General features: G+C 41.1%; 2 protein-coding genes across 5 annotated transcripts; both read left to right on the top strand.

Annotated features, from left to right (window-relative positions):
* Nucleotides 1–525: 525 nt before the first annotated feature.
* tmem209 (transmembrane protein 209) lies at nucleotides 526–5,734 on the top strand. Of its 3 annotated transcripts, none has more exons than XM_088988481.1 (14): nucleotides 526–980; nucleotides 1,118–1,176; nucleotides 1,259–1,390; nucleotides 1,463–1,686; nucleotides 1,747–1,951; nucleotides 2,036–2,211; nucleotides 2,284–2,355; nucleotides 2,442–2,538; nucleotides 3,370–3,492; nucleotides 3,566–3,663; nucleotides 3,768–3,882; nucleotides 3,971–4,068; nucleotides 4,976–5,049; nucleotides 5,188–5,734. In XM_088988481.1, exons 1-14 carry the CDS (start codon nucleotides 841–843, stop codon nucleotides 5,240–5,242), a joined length of 1,668 nt encoding a protein of 555 aa, XP_088844607.1. In that variant the 5' UTR covers nucleotides 526–840; the 3' UTR covers nucleotides 5,243–5,734. The 3 variants fall into 3 exon arrangements, with proteins under 3 accessions (XP_088844607.1, XP_088844605.1, XP_088844604.1); XM_088988479.1 differs by having other exon boundaries at nucleotides 3,367–3,492; XM_088988478.1 differs by having other exon boundaries at nucleotides 2,442–2,556; nucleotides 3,367–3,492.
* A 426-nt stretch (nucleotides 5,735–6,160) lies between these two features.
* ahcyl2b (adenosylhomocysteinase like 2b) lies at nucleotides 6,161–18,297 on the top strand. Of its 2 annotated transcripts, XM_088988476.1 has the most exons (17): nucleotides 6,162–6,542; nucleotides 12,306–12,414; nucleotides 12,784–12,927; nucleotides 13,001–13,101; nucleotides 13,963–14,065; nucleotides 14,149–14,243; nucleotides 14,334–14,440; nucleotides 14,627–14,743; nucleotides 15,419–15,482; nucleotides 15,560–15,648; nucleotides 15,741–15,811; nucleotides 15,903–15,997; nucleotides 16,540–16,638; nucleotides 16,754–16,822; nucleotides 16,898–16,976; nucleotides 17,735–17,855; nucleotides 18,024–18,297. In XM_088988476.1, the coding sequence occupies exons 1-17, from the start codon at nucleotides 6,216–6,218 to the stop codon at nucleotides 18,028–18,030; spliced, it is 1,797 nt and encodes a 598-aa protein (XP_088844602.1). In that variant the 5' UTR covers nucleotides 6,162–6,215; the 3' UTR covers nucleotides 18,031–18,297. The 2 variants fall into 2 exon arrangements, with proteins under 2 accessions (XP_088844603.1, XP_088844602.1); XM_088988477.1 differs by having other exon boundaries at nucleotides 6,161–6,542; nucleotides 17,735–18,297.
* Nucleotides 18,298–18,666: the final 369 nt, after the last annotated feature.

Here is an 18,666-nt window from a genome sequence, read left to right as displayed (position 1 = left end):
TTTATATATGCAACTGAGTTGACTAGTAACGTGTGGATGTTTATCGTTTTTTGTTAATTTAAATTAATATGGCGTATTTGAAGCCGGGAGAAACAACATCCGGTAAAAGCGCTGTAGTAGCTAATTCTGCTTCCGGGTAAGGATCGATAAAATGACTGATAAATTGAAAAAGGCAAAACATTTGATTGTAAATAAAGTTGTAGTTGTATTTGTTTATGAAGGCGATAGGGCGAACTTGTAATAGTTTTTTTTAACCTTTTAATTAATCCTGGTGTAACTGGAGCTGAGAGAAGCAACACCCGGAAAAAGGCCGGTTTTACGTAATTCCTTTTCCGGGTACGGGGGTCGATAAAATGAAAATGGCAAAAGTTTTGAATATTTTAGTTGTATTTGTTTATAAATTTGACAGTGTTAATTTATAATAGTTTACATTATTTCTTTTGTATTGTTATTAATTTTTAAATTAATCTGGCGTTCTTGGTGCCGAGAAAAACATTCGGGGAAAGCCCGGAAGTATGTAATTCTTCTTCCGGGTGAGGTGGGCGAAAGGCGGGAAACCTGGAACAAACATTTGCGGTTCTTAATTTTAGCCTACCATGAATGCTTTAATGCGCCATATAGTATTTTTTAATGTAGTCTTCGTTTCAAATGTTTGTAATCTAACTTTACTCACACCATACATCACGTCGAATCTTTCTATGTTTGCGAAATCATTATTTGAAATACCGGGCTAATTTTAGCTAAGTTCGCTACTTAGCTAACACTGGCACATGAGTTAGTTTTCCTATTTTTTGTGTGGTTAATCGATTAAAAATACATTATTGCCTCAATTTGATCAATATGTTGACCCCACCGAAGGAAGGTATGCCCAATATGATTGACAAGGCGCTGAGGATGAGGAGGGAGGAACAAGCTCGTCAGGTGATGCTAGCTAGGGCTGTTCTCAACGCGTCACTGGCTGGCATGATTTACACTGAAATGTAAGTTTATTTTCGCACACTTACATGTCTTTTACGATAGTTTTCATAAGTCACTCTCACGCGTCACTGCATGTGAGATCAATACTATTTGGTCACTCATGATTGGAGTTGTGATCGTATTGTTTTTTTTAATTTAGGTCCGGAAATCTGTTAAGCCAATACTACAACATCACCTACTGGCCTATATGGTATATTGGTAAGTGTCTTCTGCTACAAAATGTTACATTTGTTGTCCTTAAAAATGATCTTAACATATTCTTCCCTTTTCATCATTACAGAAATGGCGCTTGGCTCTCTTTTTAGCCTCATCGCTCTCCTTGATTTCTGGAAATACTTCAAGTACACAATGGCACCGTCCACCATCGCCGTATCCCTGGAGCAGCATCATCTCTTGGGCTTGAGAAACACAAGTGAGTCTTGAATAACAATGACTCTTCTTCAATACGACTGGATCAAACTGCATCTGTCGCCTCCTCTTGCAGGTATTTCAGCTTCTCCTCCCCTGAAACCTGAAAAAAAGGAAACCCCCACTTCGACTGAGTCATCCCCTTTGCAAGGTCAAAGCGTTTTGAGTTTCAGCCCGTCGCGTTCTACCACCGCCAGCCCCAAGTTTTCTCCGAGCTGTGTGGCGGGCTACAGCCAATCTCTGAGTAGCCCGTCCACCCCAAATAGTAGCCCTTATTCGCCATCTATAGCCTTTGGGAAGGTAAATAACATTAAAATTGACCACCTTGATGACAAAATAGTCACAGTTTGCTCTTAACAGGTATTAAACTACAATGCAACCCCTGGTTCTCCGGCATACCCGAGCAGCATCGGGACACTTGAAAGCTCCGTTTTGAGAGCACGGTACCGCACGTCGCCCTCTGCGTTTAATTCACCCGGGAGTGAGGAGGATTACATGGAGGATCTGAAAAGCCTGGAGCGATTCCTGCGCACGGAGGAGGAGAAGAGTCACCGGAGTCAGCTGGGTAAAATTATTATTTATCTTTGGTGCCAATTTTAGCCATGTTTTGATATCCCAGATTTGCTAATTCTTTATTTTACACCTCTAGGAAGTCCAGAATCCGTCTCCCCGAGTCACAGTCCGACATTTTGGAACTACAACCGCACAATGGGCGACTACGCGCAGAGTCTAAGGAAGTTCCTCTACCAGCCCGCTTGCCGGTCTCAAGCGCCCTCCGCCCACAAGGATGAAACGGACCCGGGTTCCAAGCAGGCCGCCGAGGAGGTCAAGCGGATATTTACAAGCCGCAGGCCAGAGTGGGATTTCAAAATAATATGTGGATTTAATTTTGTGCAGGTGTGGGCGAGGATCACAACCAGCCGCCCTGTCGTGGATCGCATCGATTGTTGGACGGCGAAGCTTCGAAATGTAAGTCGCGGATTTGTCTCAAAACCAGAAAATTCCACTCTATTTGTGTTTTAAAATATGCACAATTCTATTTCTTCTTTTCCTAGTGGATCAGTGACACCATTTTAGTCCCCCTGGTGAAGGAAATGGACTCTGTCAACTCTCAACTCAGGAGGATGGGCTGTCCCGAGCTTCAGATTGGAGGTCAATTTATGCCAGAGGGTGACATTTTATTTTGAAAATATTTCCAATCATCCTATTACATAGAATAATACAGTGAAACCTCAACTTACAAACACCTTAACTTACAAACTTTTCGTCTTACAAATGTCAAATTTATGAAAATTAAACCTTATAATAAGCACTATTTGCATGATACACACCCACCACGGCTGGCGGAGTGATCTTCGGCGGAAGTACACGACCGAACAGTCCTTATGGAAGGTGACTCTCCTTCCATAAGCCATCAACGACCATCAAAAAGGTAAATAAAACTTTATTTTACAGCACAGTTTATTTCTTTAATTACAGTCCTTATGCAATTCCCTTTGACTTTCGACCTCCAACGCCATTCCATCAAGCCATAAATGACCATCACAGATGTAAATAAAGTGACTTTATGATACAATGCAGTGTATTTCTTTCATTGCAATACAATAGCACATTTATTATACATAGAATAAGGTATGTTGTGTGTAGTTTTAAGGTTTTTTTTTGTTGAAAAGTATATTTTATGGAAACCCGGGAACGGATTATTCCCATTTTAATGGTTTCCTATGGGAATTTTTTTTTGCGATACACACTTTTCGCCTTACACACTCTGTCTGGGAACCAATTAAGTTCGTAAGTTGAGGTCTCACTGTATTTTGACTAATTACATTGTACATAGTACATTGACTAATTTATGTATTGCGCAACACAAGAAAACATACATTTTTTTATTGCTCTGATACTACCTAAGACAAATTCCTTGGATGATTTGGTTTACTTGTTGGATAATTCTGTTGATTGATCACGCCAACCCTTCACCAGAAGCCAGCATTAGCAGTCTTAAACAGGCCGCCGTGATGAAAGCCTCATCCATCCCTACTTTGAACTCCATGGTGCAATATTTGGACATCACTCCCAATCAAGAATATCTGGTGGATCGCATTAAAGGTTTGGCTTACGTGCATGGAAAATTAACCCCTGCCTCGAGCGTAACATTTTTCACGTGTTATGGAATTGGCAGAATTGGCGCACAGCGGCTGTATGAGCTCCTTTCGATGGAATCGAGGAGGCGATTTGAAGAACAGGAAGTGGGACACGGATCTCCCGACAGATTGTGCTGTGTGTATCATTCAGAAAAACGCCTTGAAATCGTTTTTTTTTTTTCTCTCATTTCAGTTTGATACGGTCTACCATTAACATCTCACCTTGTGTGTATGCCTTAGATCCTCATGCATATATTTTGCACCTACCTGGACTCCAGACTACCTCCTCACCCGAAATATCCAGACGGGAAGACGTTTACCTCGCAGCATTTTAGCCACATCCCGGACAAACCCGGTGAGCGCACAAACAAACGCTAACAAAAACCCAAAACACGGTCCGCTCAGTTTCTCTCTTTTTTTTTTTTTTTTTTTTGCGCCTCCAGATGTGACGAAGGAGAGCCTCTTCTGCATCCACCAGAGTTGCACCGCGCCGCCTCACTACCAGCTCATCTATCAAGGACATATCTCCAGTCTGCCAAAGGTGACGACGCATCGAACGCACACAACAGCCCGTTTTTTCAAAATAAGACTCACTATGAGTTTAATTGGTTCCGTTAACTGCTAGCAAGCTCGCATCATTCACATCTGAAATTACATTTGCCCATAGGAATGAATGGAAAGGCCAGTCAGTGATTCATTCCAGCTTAAAAAAAAAGACTTTTTTTTAAATTAAAAAATAAATGTATTTTAAAAAAATAAGTTGCTCTATGTAGTACTTTCCGGTCGGAAAAAAAAGTGTTAAAAATACAGTATTTCCTATTAGCACATGTAGCTATGTAGCTTGCTATTTATTAGCTATTTGGCTATCTAGCTAGTTAGCTAACTGTCTAGCTGGCTATCTATTTGCTATCTGTCAAGCTAACTATGTAGCTGGCTATTTATTAGCTGTATGGCTATCTAGCTAGTTAGCTAACTGTCCAACTGGCTATGTATTAGCTATCTGTTAGCTATTTGGCTAGCTTTCTATCTATTTGAGTTACTTCCGGGTTGAGTGAACACTGGCCCGTGTGGCTGCCGCTTCTCACCTGCAGAAAAAACTTATCCTGTGACTGTAAAGTAACCTTGAGAGTTTTGAAAGGCGCTTAGAAATGAAATGTATTATTATTATTAGATTATTATTCTTATTAATAATAATATATGATATAATTATGATTATTATGAAATATAAGGCACACCTGCAATGAATTTGAAAACGTTTTCTATACATAAGGTGCACCGCATTATAAGGGCTACCTTCAATGAATGACATATTTAAAAAAAAACGTTTTCCATACTTCGGGCGCACCACATTATGAGGCGCATAGTCAGCTTTTGAAAACAAATATTTACTTTTAGGTGCGTCTTATAGTGCGGAAAATACGTTAATCACATTTTTATTTCTGTTATAGGGAAGGAATAACTTGTTCCATACAATCCTCATGTTCCTCTACGTCATTAAGACCAAGGAGTCAGGAATGCTGGGGTGAGTATTATGATTTACTTTTCATTATAATTTTTTTTTTAACATTCTGAAAAATTGTGACGTCTCAACAATGGCGGAAAAAAACACACAATTAGACATGAAAATATTTCACTCAAATTGTGTTCCATTCTTATCCAGGCGTGTAAACCTCGGCCTCTCCGGTGTGAATATTCTGTGGATTTTTGAGGACTGACTTATCAAAGTTCACAATCGACAACTATCAAGTGTTTATTTTTCCACCCCTTTTTCAATAAGTAGTCATATTTTTTGGGACTTCAATTGCAGCCAAAAAACAAAAACAAAAAATCAATATTTATGCCATAATGTCATCGTAGCTGATATCATTCATTGTATTAGCACTGAGAACATCTCAAACACATCAACCTCAATTTAGTCTGCGGATTATTTAAAGGATCAAATCCTCATTTGTTCGAATGTTACACAGTTTACAGAAAAGGAGAACACAAATGTTTAATTCAAAAACTGTTTGCTGTGTTTTTTTATTTTATTTTAATGAAGCATGCGTGAATGAAAAGCATTTGAAAGTGCAAGTCAACTGAATGTAAACGCTCTCCAAACGAATTTTGAATGCTATTGTGTGACTATTATTGTTTTTTCAACTTGTTTGAATGAAACAGAGATTTTAGACATAAAACTTGTAAATAAACCAAAATTCTCAATGTTTCTTTGTGACCACAAGAAGGCGCCGTTCTTCCCCATTTTTTTTTTACCTTGCCTGGTTTGATGCAATGCAGATGCCCAGCGTGAGGTTTGTAATATGATTCGTTGTGCTGCCTCAAACCCAAACGACCTGGTAAGAAACCGTAAAAAAAATGCAAATACTGCACTGGGGGAAAGGGCACGTTGAACACATCGATGATAATGTTTAATGTTATGCTTTTCTAAAAACATATATGGAAGTGATTGGGAATTTACATCGTTTGGTTGTCCCTAAAACCTCTATGTGATAAAATGTGTGTTTTATAGTAAATTAACACACAAAGTTCCTGCTAGCGCAATTAGGATTGTTAGCAAGTGGTCTATAGCCATTGTAGTCCAAATACGGTTGAAGAACTCCAAGGCCCAGAATGCATTTCGACCCCGAGCTTCCTCCACTCACATCCGTTCGCCTCCATAGAAAAAGGGACTTGGTGAAAAGTGTAACGATGTCAGTGCAGGTTGTGGCAGCGAAAATGGCAGAGGTCGAACTCAAAGACATGGGCAAAGAAGTCCCCGCCGACTCACCGGTTACACCGACGTCAGAAGGAATAATGGCCAGAAACTACCCACGCGAGGCCGGTTCCGCCACCGCCGCGTCACCGACCGCGGAGCTCTCAGCCAAAGCCGGGGACAGCAGCCCGGGTTTGCTCGCTCCGAGCGTCATCAAGATGCCGCAGGCGTCGGCTATGAAACGGCCGGACCCGCAGCAGAATGGCGGGGAGGCGTTCGTTAACCGCGACGGCACCGTGGCAGAAGCGCCACGAATGAAAAAGGCGAGTGGAATCTATATATATTTTTCTTTTTTATCCCCCCCCTCCAAACCTCGAACGCACGCTGCCTAATATGTGTCGAAGCTAACAATGCTAACCTAGCTGATTCAGCAACGGGATTTAGATTTCAGAACATCACCTTACAATATTTACAAATCCAACAAATGCTTATTTGTACTTTCAAATACTTATGCCGTGTACCGTTAAAATACTGCCGTTTTTGTTTAACATTCCTTTACTAACCCAGCCAAGCTTTTAGAGACCATGCCACGTATTTTTACACGAAAACAAACAGTACCAAACTAAAATCATCCAAATAGTACCGTCATTTTAACGAACTCACTCAAAATTATCATATTACGGTGCCTAATATATGCAAACAAATGTTACCATTCTGCTGTAGTATATTTTTTTTAATAAATATGGGGCCATCCCTGATATAGATGAACAAGTATATGTGATTTATTATCCTTGATTGACAAAAAAACATACTAATGACATCAAAGCAACAAAGGTGACTTATGCAACAAAAAAGGTCCAGCAATGTGCTAGGTTAGCGAATAATCTTTGCATAATTTCTCAGTGAGCCTACAGTTCGTTAACTGAAATATAAATAGTTCTCACAATATGCATCAACTGCTCATTTCTGATTGACACCTGTCACTCCAGACATGACAAGTAATCTCCAATGATATCAAAGATGTTGGATTTCTGTTTATGTCACTTGAAGTAAAATCGGTTTGGAAAGGTTAGCTTCAGAGTGCCAGATGTTGACCTCCTGTAGAGCGACGGCCACATCAGGATTATTTTTCAAAAAATTTCCAATAAGGGAGCGGTACTTTTGTTGTTACGGCTTCAAATTGGATGATGTGGATTGTTTTGAAGCAATATTAATTCCCCCTTTATGTCCATCCGGCAGGGCAGAAGGTGGTTTATTTATAGGTCGCCGCTACCGCTGGGCGCCTTTGGCAAACGGCGTTGGATATATACAAACACAGTATACATCTGTTGTAGTCATCTAGTCCAGTAAAATAAATAAATACGGGAGTTGGTAGTGTGGGGGGGGGGGTGTTGACAACTGTTTAACACTTTTAATCTCCATCCCGTCCCCACGTTGATAGGATTAAAACGTCAGCGCCCGTCCAGATGTGAGCGTTTCTCGACAAGCGATTTGGTTTCATTGTCATCGGCCATTTTTTTTTTAATGCATGCTAACCCTCCTTTCCCAAGGCAAACATCCCAGATGGTTTCCCGCAACAAACCATCTGTTACCTTGAGTTAATCATTCTTCACCTTCTCCCTTTTTTTCTTCTTCTTCTCTTACATTCACCAGGTGTCCCCTCAAAAAAAACTTACGATTCCAGATCATCCCGCTTTGATGTAACGTGATGTCACATGCGCTAAGCTGGTGTTCTCGGTATTGCTAACAGGCTTACGGCGTGACCCGTAGCCGCCCTAAATGTGAAGTGGAGTGAACGGAGCAACGGGTTATGTATTTCTACCCCCCCCCCCCCAAAAAAAAACACCGGGTGGATTAAAGGCTATAAATCAGCAGCGACCTTTTTTTGCTTCTTGTCACGATATTTCTCTTCACCGGAAAAAGATAGCGATTAACTTGTAGGAGTAAAAAAATAAAAGTGACAGGTCTGCCGTTCGCTGAGCACAGTTGTACCGCCGCAAAGCATCCTCACGACGTGCAACACACGCGCGGGAATTTAGCACTGCGGCGTCAACCCATCCCCGCATGGCCTCTTTTTCTTCATGTTGATGATTATCAGAGGTTGCACAAATATACCTCACCGTATTTACAGCCGCTTAAAGATTAATCAGCTTGGTAATAATTGTAAAAAATATCCAAACTCAAATCAACGTCCGCTGTTGCATTGCAAGCCATTTGCTACAAATTTAAGTCGCGCGGGACCAAAATCTCAACGTCACTTTGTCTTTTCCGTCCTTTGAGGCCAACTCAGGAAATGGACTCTTGGTCCTTGACACCCCTTTGAATCGGCGTCGCATCGCTTTGACGCGCCGAGGGATTGAACGATGAATCCAATTCAAACGGACAATCTCAAAGGCCATTTTCCAATCGCAAAAAAAAAATGCCCCGTGCGTCATTTCGCTCATGATTACATCCCCAAATACTGGTTTCCCCGCCCACCCCCGACGCATTGACCTGTTGTGTTTTATTCCAAAATAAAGCAACGCCACCCCTGCCTTAGTTCTGTTTGATGTAATTATAGTCTCGGCCCTGAGGCAAAGTGATCTGTTTTTTTTTTTTTTGCAGGAAAATGAATACAAAACAAACTGAAATGCCCCACCCCCCTCCAAAATCCAGTACCTTCCCCCAAATCCCTTCAACCTTCAATGTTTACGGGGTTGGGTTGAATTCAATGGCAGGCTGTGGATTTCATTGCAAGGCCTTCAGTAGTGCTATGTCGGAATCAATCCAGACTGGAAAAAAAAGTGGTGTGAGTCACTACAAGTCCACTAGAGGGTACAATTGGCCAGGAACTACTGTGACTGACCGACCTTTCTTAATGATGTGCATTTTTTCTTGAAAATGGCTAAAATCTGCAACCAAATCAATTTCTTCTCCCCCTTCAGCCATTGTGGTTTGACAAAATTGCTATTAAATCAACATAACAATATATTTGCTCATGTAGCTCGCTATAGATACAGTGTGCTAGCTCTGGCCAGTATGCGCTTATCACCCACGGCTAGTGATACTATGATTGGCAAGTGACTAGCCAATCGTAATGTACGAAAACTGATGTTGCTAGCGCCTTCGAGCAGGCCTTGGGTCTCCGGTTCGAACTCTGATTGGTTAAAGCAACTGTTCATCACCATTGATTTTTATGATCCTAGGCCTGCAGAACTGATTGTGAAGGCATCCAGGGCGATTTCTGACCCTGGTAACAAATAATGGCTGAAATGTGATTGGTTAAATGCTTAAATATGATAACACACATCTGGAAGCAGCGTAACAGGGGAAAAGTAATGTTAATCAGTCTGTGATTCAGATATTTTTAGGCCAGCAGAGAAGGCTTTGCAGGCCTTGACAGTCCGCTGCTGGTTGAAATACGAGCATGACCGACCTATTTAGCCTTTCGCTCCACTAAAAGGTTTTATCAAGGCATTGGTAAGCACCTCCGGATGTTTGCCCCAGTAACCATTTGCTCATATTTGTTGCAGCCCAACATGGCGACGGCGTTTAAAAAAAAAACCCTTATTGCTTGCTGTTGACATGACGCGGCGACAAATATTTCCACTGCAGAGTGGAAATGAGTCACCGATTATCCACAGCGGTGACTGCGTCAAGGTCATCTGACCAGGCGTTCAAATTGCGGGTCGCCCCGAGGGCTGATTCGCATCGTAGGAAAATGCGGGTGTTGGTTTTGTGTAACCACATCATTCTATTGCCTTTTATTAATCCCGATTAATTCCTGAATCCAATTATGACTGTCGTGAAACGACCTCATTATTTTCTGGACCTCCAGATTACTCTTCGTAAACCCCATAGAGTACCTGCAACCCTAGTTTGGTAACCCCCTGGTGTAACTGACTGGGGGATGACATAGTAGGAAAATGCGGGTGTTGAGTATGTGTAACCACACTGTTCGCTTCTACAGTGAGACCTCAACTTACGAACTTAATTGGTTCCCAGACAGAGTGTGTAAGGTGAAAAGTGTGTATCTCAAAAAAAAAATTCCCATAGGAAGCCATTAAAATGGGAATAATCCGTTCCCGGGTTTCCATAAAATATACTTTTCAACTAAATAAGCCTTAAAACTACACACAACATACCTTATTCTATGTATAATAAATGTGCTACTGTATTGCAATGAAAGAAATACACTGCATTGTATCATAAAGTCACTTTATTTACATTTGTGATGGTCATTGATGGCTTGATGGAATGGCGTTGGAGGTCAAAGGTCAAAGGGAATTGCTGTTTGGAAAGAAAGTCACCTTCCATAAGGACCGTTGGTAACTTAACCTCTGGTGCTGTGGTGGGTGTGTGTTATGAAAAAAGTGCTTATTATAAGGTTTAATTTTCAGAAATTTGACGTTTGTAAGATAAGGTGTTTGTAAGTAGAGGTCTCACTGTATATCGCGGATGACACCCTTGTGACTGCTACTATCTCTCTATAGTAGACGCCCAGTTGAACACGAAATCCTCCGGCAATGCACGTGCGAGGCCACTGGTCACGTGCCCCGTCGTTGCGGTCGCTAACGCTTGTCGCCGCACATAAATCAGCGGGAAGCGCTCTTACATCATAGCCGCCCCCAAGGGATGGGACACCTCACGCTAGCTGTTGCCGAGGTCGGGCGACGTGTGAAGTAAAAGAATTGTGTCGTTGATATTTTTGATGCTATTTGCTAACGTTGTGCCCGCCCGGTTCGCCAAAAGCCGATCATATCGCGCGAGCCGGCGAAATATTTCGCCGGCATTTTTAATCTAACGGTGTTGGGTAACAGATGGCAAAGCTTTGCGGATCAGTCGCCTCTGACGCGGGAGGGATCCCTGTCGTTTTTTTGGGTCATATCGTGCAAATGGCCAGCAAATTGCGTAACCGTGACTACGGGCTGCGGATTGACAACGTTGAATTGATAGTATCTTACTTAGAGAAAAGAAACATGTAGATTGGCTAAAGATCCCGAATGAGTTTTTGAAAAAGGGGTGGCGACCTTCAGAACCACCCACGGACGACACAGCTGTCGGGGAATGAAGCCGCCATTGCTTTGTTGATGCAAAATTCTCTCCTGTAGCGAGACACCTAAGAAAATAAGCGCTCCTATTATTTATTTATTTTATTTTTGCTGGGAAAATGTCAGCCGATAAAGCGCTGGTCAGACCTCTGGTAATGTTTTTTCCATTCCCACGAGCGGGCAGCATTTGTCTTTTGTCCATGTTACAGCTTCAGCCTTTGTTAAAGCGCTATATTAATAATAATAATAATACGTTTCATTTATAATCACCTTTCAAAACTTTCAAGGACACTTTACAGTGACAAGAAAAAGAAATATGCGGAAATATGTATGTATTGTATTTTGTACAGCCGCCCCTATTTCAAGATCAGATAACCCCATACCCATATCCTGTAACTTATGAATTAACTCTTTTTTTTCTATTTTTGAAAGAAGAGAGTCTACAGTTTCTTACACTGAATTGAATGTTCATGTAGTCCTAAAACTCAATATTTTGTGGGTCCTGCAATTTGAGTGAAAGTGACAAAAACCCTGGCGCTAAACCAGCACAATGCGCTATTGTATGAGACCCCAAACCCCCCCTTCGTTTATTAATCATTAATTTGCTCTGTTATAACCGCTAAGCCGCCGTAATTGGTCAACCCGTCAGGTTAATCGCGAGCGGCCAATCAAATATGATCTTAAGTCTTAATCGCCGTCTTAAAACTGGATTTTCCATCGAGGCCTTTCCGGGCGCTGACCCCCCCCCCTTTTTGTATTGAAAGCATATTTTTACATCCCTAAACGACAGAATAATTAATCGGATAGGTATTGCCGACCGGGTGGGCACCAGAACCATGACGACTGATTTTTAAACCACGTTGCAGCAATACCGCCACGTCCTCCCCCTCACTTTATGGCGCTAATACATCAACCATTAATATTAATAACGACATAAGAACAGATGAATGGAAACGTTCCATTTAGCTGCTCCAACCTAAACTCGCCGACCTCTGTTGCAATGGCATCAACCCAAAATAAAAAGATTCTGAACTCTCTTCTGGTTTTCACCACCAGATCCAGTTCGCAGACCAGAAGCAGGAATTCAACAAGCGACCCTCCAAGATCGGTCGCCGTTCTTTATCGCGTTCCATTTCGCAGTCGTCCACGGACAGCTACAGCTCAGGTGAGTCAGCGTACGCCCTCCCCACCTTCTTCCATCTTGGCGCCTTTATTTTAATCTCTTGGGATGTCGGTCCAAATGCTCTCCCCGAGTCCACTTTTATTTTCAAGCCAAGGCTTTTAATCTTTCCAGGTATTTTGAAGAGCAGCCCGATAGCTTTCTTAGAGGGGGGAAAAAAAAAACAATTCTGCATCGCTTAGCCTGATTAGGCCCACATCTGTCAATTAATGACGTTAGCATGGATGTGTTTAAGACTTTATGTTACACTTAGCTAACGTGTGTCAACAGCGCTATACAATAAGATGCAAATCTTTTGATTATTTTTTATTTTATTTTTTTGTAATTGACAGCAATGTTTTTTTGTCTTTTCAGCGGCGTCATACACCGACAGCTCCGACGATGAGACGTCTCCGAGGGACAAACAGCAGAAGAACTCAAAAGGCAACGGCGACTTCTGCATCAAAAACATCAAGCAGGCCGACTTCGGGCGGCGAGAGATCGAAATCGCCGAGCAAGGTTAGAATCACGCGCATGCCCCTCACGTGTCTCCATTATTGTTTTCTCGGTTAATCAAATGTCATCCCTCCAGAGATGCCGGCCCTCATGGCTTTGAGGAAGCGAGCACAGGGCGAGAAACCCCTCGCCGGCGCCAAGGTGGTGGGCTGCACTCACATTACCGCCCAAACCGCTGTGAGTAGAGCTTGGGGAGAATCCACACACAAAAAAAACTGAGCTCCTAGCCTGGGTTAGCCGAATATTTGGTTCCTTGAGCCCAAAAATATACATTATTTCATGCTTTTAATATAATTTAAGTTCATTTAATATTGTATTTTTATTAGTATTTAATTATAATTTTTTGGGATTTCTATTTGAATTTTTATTTGTATTTTCATTTGTATTTTATTTATATTTTCAGTTGTATTTCAATTTTTATTTGTATTTTATTTTTATTTAATTATAATTATTTGTATTTTCATTTGTATTTTTATTTGTACTTTAATTTTTATTTTATTTATTATTTTATTTGTATTTTTACCATTACTTTCATTTTTATTTAATTTGTATTTGTATTTTTATTCATATTTTTAGTTTCATTTTCTGTTACTATATTTGAATTTTCAGTTGTATTCTTTTTTGTATTTTCATTTTTATTGTTATTTTTAGTTGTACTATTATTCATATTCATCACTAGGGTTATTTGTATTATTTGTTTTATTCATTATTGTTAATTGTTTTATTCATATTTCTATTTTTCTTTTTGTATTTTTATTCATATTTTTTATTAGTACCTTTATTTTATTTGTATTTGTATTCATATTTTTTGTTTTATTTTCAATTTTTATTTATATTTACAGTTGAATTATTATTAATAGATTTTTTTATATTGATATTTTTATTTATTTGTATTTTCAGTGGTATTTAATTGTGTTTTTATTTTTAATTGTATTTTTTTTTTGCATTTTTATTTGTATTTTCAGTTGTATTTTTATTTATATTTTTAGTTGTATTTTTATTTGCATTTGTATTGAATTTTATGTGGGTACCCTTCAGGTGTTGATGGAGACTCTGTCAGCTTTGGGTGCTCAGTGCAGGTGGGCCGCCTGCAACATCTACTCCACCCAAAACGAGGTGGCGGCTGCTTTGGCCGAAGGAGGTGAGCCGCTGTCCTACCCTCACTTCTTCTTTTTCCCTTTTTTTGCACTTGCCATATATATATATATATCTATCTGCGTCCAGGTTTCAGCGTCTTTGCGTGGAAGGGTGAGTCGGAGGACGATTTCTGGTGGTGTATCGATCGCTGCGTCAACGTGGAAGGCTGGCAGCCCAACATGGTATCGCACCAATAGCTCATTTTTAGGACTCAAGTTTTGTAAAGCATTTTTGATTTTACCCCCACTTCCCTTGTCTTTCTTTGTCTCCAGATCTTAGACGACGGAGGCGACCTGACCCATTGGATCTATAAAAAGTACCCCAACATGTTCAAGAAGATCAAGGGGATTGTGGAGGAGAGTGTCACTGGTGTGCACAGGTAGGAGCATAACAAAAAGGGGGGTGAAAGGGGTCATCTCAGTCAGTTTGTAGTTACACATCGCCCTCTAGCGGTCAACGCGAACATCACCGGCTCTTCTGCAGTTATATAATCGCGGCATCGCAGTACGCGGCGTTCCCGAAATCACGCTTGTTTGATTGATGAAGATGATTGATGCGTTTGCAGGCTTTACCAGCTGTCCAAAGCCGGCAAGCTGTGCGTCCCCGCCATGAATGTCAACGACTCCGTGACCAAGCAAAAGTTTGACAACCTCTACTGCTGCAGGGAATCCATCCTGGATGGGTATGAAACTTGATAAAATGGATGATTCGAGTCCATTTTGGATTGGATTAGCCTTTATTAGCAGTGGAGAATTTTACATTTCACTGTATCAAAGTGAGGAAAGGAAAGGAAGAAGTGCAAAAACAAAATAGAGGAGCTGCTGTAAAGACAGTCACTCTCGCGGCGCTATGTTGAAGTAAAAAATGTCAGTTAATTCGATGGTTAATTCTTTCATGTTATTTCACAGCACCGTAAAGCTACAAACAAGTGTAAAAATATAGCTATTATTTACACATACACATTCGGACTTTACACCAATGAAATAAAACGTATGTAATAAAAATCGTACAAACCACTTTGCCCGCTTTCCGTCCGAAGCGGAAGTTTTGATCTTTGTCCTCTTTTCCTTGCTAAACAGTACAGCGGTAAATAAAGCATGTCCATTCTCGCCGTCTTCTCAGTGAAAATAAAACTTAAAATAGCGCGGAAAGTAAAACCCTTACCGGAAGTGACAACAACCCAATGTAATGTCAAGAAAAATAAAGTACAGCCATCTGCTGGTATACTATGGGATAGCAGTTATAGACAAACATATCAACAGTATTTACAGTAACACAACCCAAAAAAAATGAATTATTATTATTATTTTTATTATCAGTTCGTAGCTTTCATCCTACTGGCACTTTTTTGTTGTAGTTTGAAGAGGACGACCGACGTCATGTTTGGAGGCAAACAAGTGGTGGTGTGCGGGTACGGAGAGGTAAGCCTCACCCGTATGGACTTTACCCGACGCGGCGGATGACACCCGATTGACTGTTTGATGTTTGGCGGCCTCAGGTGGGAAAAGGATGCTGCGCCGCCCTCAAGGCGATGGGCGCCATCGTTTACGTCACCGAAATCGATCCCATCTGCGCCTTGCAGGCTTGGTACGCCGCATCCCGTCTATCGACGCGCTCTTCGACGCTTATTTGACTTGCCGCGGGCGTCTCACGCTTTGCGTTTATTTACCCGACGGCAGCATGGACGGCTTCAGGTTGGTCAAGCTCAACGAAGTCGTCAGACAAGTGGACATAGTCATCACCTGCACGGGTACTTTGGCTTTTTATACGTCGCCATGACGAATCGGATGACCAATTGTGAGAAAGGGGGAGGGGCTCATTCACGTTTTTGCTTCGTTCAGGTAACAAGAACGTGGTGGTGCGTGAGAACCTGGACCGCATGAGGAATGGCTGCATCGTCTGCAACATGGGCCACTCCAATACCGAGATTGACGTTGTCAGTACCTAGCTTCCTTCATATTAACTCATTCACTGCCAGATGATGTGCAAAAATGTGTGCACTCCGGTGCCAGGGTTTTTGTCATTCTCACTCGAATTCCAGGAGCCACAGAATATTGAGTTTTAGGATGATATAAATATTCAATTCAGAATAAGAAACCTTAAACTCTCTTCTAAATATCAGGAAAAGAAAGGGTTCATTCCTAAGTTATGTGGGTCTGGAGTTATCTGAGCTTGAAATTGGGGCGCCTGTACAGAATACTATATAATGCATACATATTGATTTATGTAGCGCTTTAACAAGCTGTAGCAAAGCGCTAACATGCACAAAAGGCAAATGCTGCCCCCTCGTGAAAGGGGGGAAAAAAAATCATTGCCATAGGTCTGACCAGCGCTTTATCGGCACCTCCACGACGCTATATAAATTTGGAAATGGCAGCAAATGCGTTAATACAGGATGAACGTTTACCTATGGCGTCACAGTCATCATCCTAAGAGCTTTTTATTTGACGGAACACTATCGCTTTGCGATTCTTGCAGGCAAGTCTGCGGACGCCCGAACTAACCTGGGAGAGAGTGCGCTCACAGGTGGACCACGTCATCTGGCCCGACGGCAAGAGGATAGTTTTGTTGGCTGAGGTACACCCAACAGTATTTTTATTTAGTTTTTACTTATTTCAGCTGCGCTTGATGTCAAATGTAAAACTCATTTCATTTTTTTCCCCATTTTGTGTCATTTTTATCTAATTCGCAGGGTCGTCTTTTGAACCTCAGCTGTTCTACCGTTCCCACGTTTGTGCTTTCAATCACGGCCACCACCCAGGTAAAAGCGCTACTATTCATGTAGCCTCTTTTGGCTAAACAGAAAGTAATGGTGACTGTGTGTTTGCGCGACAAGGCGCTGGCTTTGATCGAACTCTACAACGCTCCGGACGGACGCTACAAACAGGATGTTTATCTTCTGCCCAAGAAGATGGGTAAGCCATTTAAAATGACATTTTTCCACCTTAAGTGTACAGACGCTCCCCAACTTACGAACGAGATCCGTCCCGAACGGTCGTTCGTAAGGTGAATTTGTTCGTAAGTTGATTCAGTGCTATAAATTATATGGAATATATGTTTAAGGCTTATATAAGTGACGGCAAATATCAAACATCTAGAAATATAATCAAGTGCAAATACAGACGCTGCCCAAGATACGAACGAGATCCGTTCCGAACAGTCGTTCGTAAGTTGAATTTGTTTGTAAGTTGATTCAGTGCTATATTTTATATGGAATGTATCTTTACGGCTTATATAAGTATGTTTGAGGCTTATATAAGTGATGGCAAATATCAAACATCTAGAAATATAATCAAGTGCAAATACAGACGCTCCCCAACATACGAACGAGATCCGTTCCGAACGGTCGTCCGTAAAGTGAATTCGTTCATAAGTTGATTCAGTGCTATATTTTATATGGAATGTATGTTTAAGGCTTATATAAGTATTTTTAAGGCTTGTATAAGTAACCTGTATTGGTTTGTACTGAAAAATAAACATTAAATAAAATATTCTCCATAAAGATAAGTAGGTGTATAACTGGCGAGAATAGTACAAAAATGTTCGTCTGTACCATTGTTCGTAACTCGAATGTTCGTAAGTCGGGGATCATCTGTATTTTGAATGTTATAATTTCCCAACTCTTGATTCCTGAATTCCATGGACTTTCGCGTTACGCCTTCCTCACCCTTAGACGAATACGTGGCCAGCCTCCACCTACCCACGTTCGACGCGCACCTCACAGAACTGAGTGACGAGCAGGCGAAATATTTGGGCTTGAACAAGAACGGACCCTTCAAGCCAAACTACTACAGGTAAGGAAAAAACATTTCAAAATGGCGCGCAAATGGAACTTTATTTTGCAGAAGGGCCTGATTGATTATTTGGCGATTGAAGAACGAAAGCTGTAATGCGGTAGATGACCCGCTGCCTTATCTTTTTTTTTGTGTGTGCTTATTCAATTTTCTTGTTTTTCCCTCAAGGTACTAAAAGTTTCTGGGGGTGGGCGGCGTCCTCCCCACTGAAGCGCACCAAAACCGCCAAAATGGAGGATGGCAGTTCAGAGGACAGGAAAGTCAATACACATCCTTAATCTTAAAAGGGGGGGAGGAGGTCAGGGCTCAGGATGGCCTAAGGGGGGCGGATCTTTAATTTATTCCCACGCCATAATATGATTTTAAAAAGGGGGCGGGGGCTCCTTCTGTTATCGATTACCGGGATTTAGATTTTTTTTTTACCCCCCCGCCTTGGCTTTTTATTTTTCAACCAATGCATGCATATATATATATATATATATATATATATATATATATATATATATATATATATATATATATATATATATATATATATATATATATAACAAAACACACATAAAAAGTCATCATAATTTAGCACCCCACATCCACCTTCCTGTTCTTTTTCTCCTGATTATTTTATACATATTTTATTCTCGCGCGTTATTCCAGAATTTGAGATCTCACACTTCATCTTGATTAATTGCTATTTCTTTACACGCTGTTTTTCATGATCCTTTTTTTTTTTTTTAAAGCCAGACTGGAACGTGATTGGTTCTTATAGCTGTCACTCAAACGGCCTCTCGGCTTCCAGATAGTCGCATCAAAA

Source organism: Hippocampus bargibanti, linkage group LG22, assembly GCF_051943395.1.
Source record: "Hippocampus bargibanti isolate YZ-2025 linkage group LG22, ASM5194339v1, whole genome shotgun sequence".
NCBI lineage: Eukaryota > Metazoa > Chordata > Actinopteri > Syngnathiformes > Syngnathidae > Hippocampus > Hippocampus bargibanti.
The sequence above is the reverse complement of the archived record's forward strand: the minus strand, read 5'-3'. Positions and strand labels throughout refer to the sequence as shown.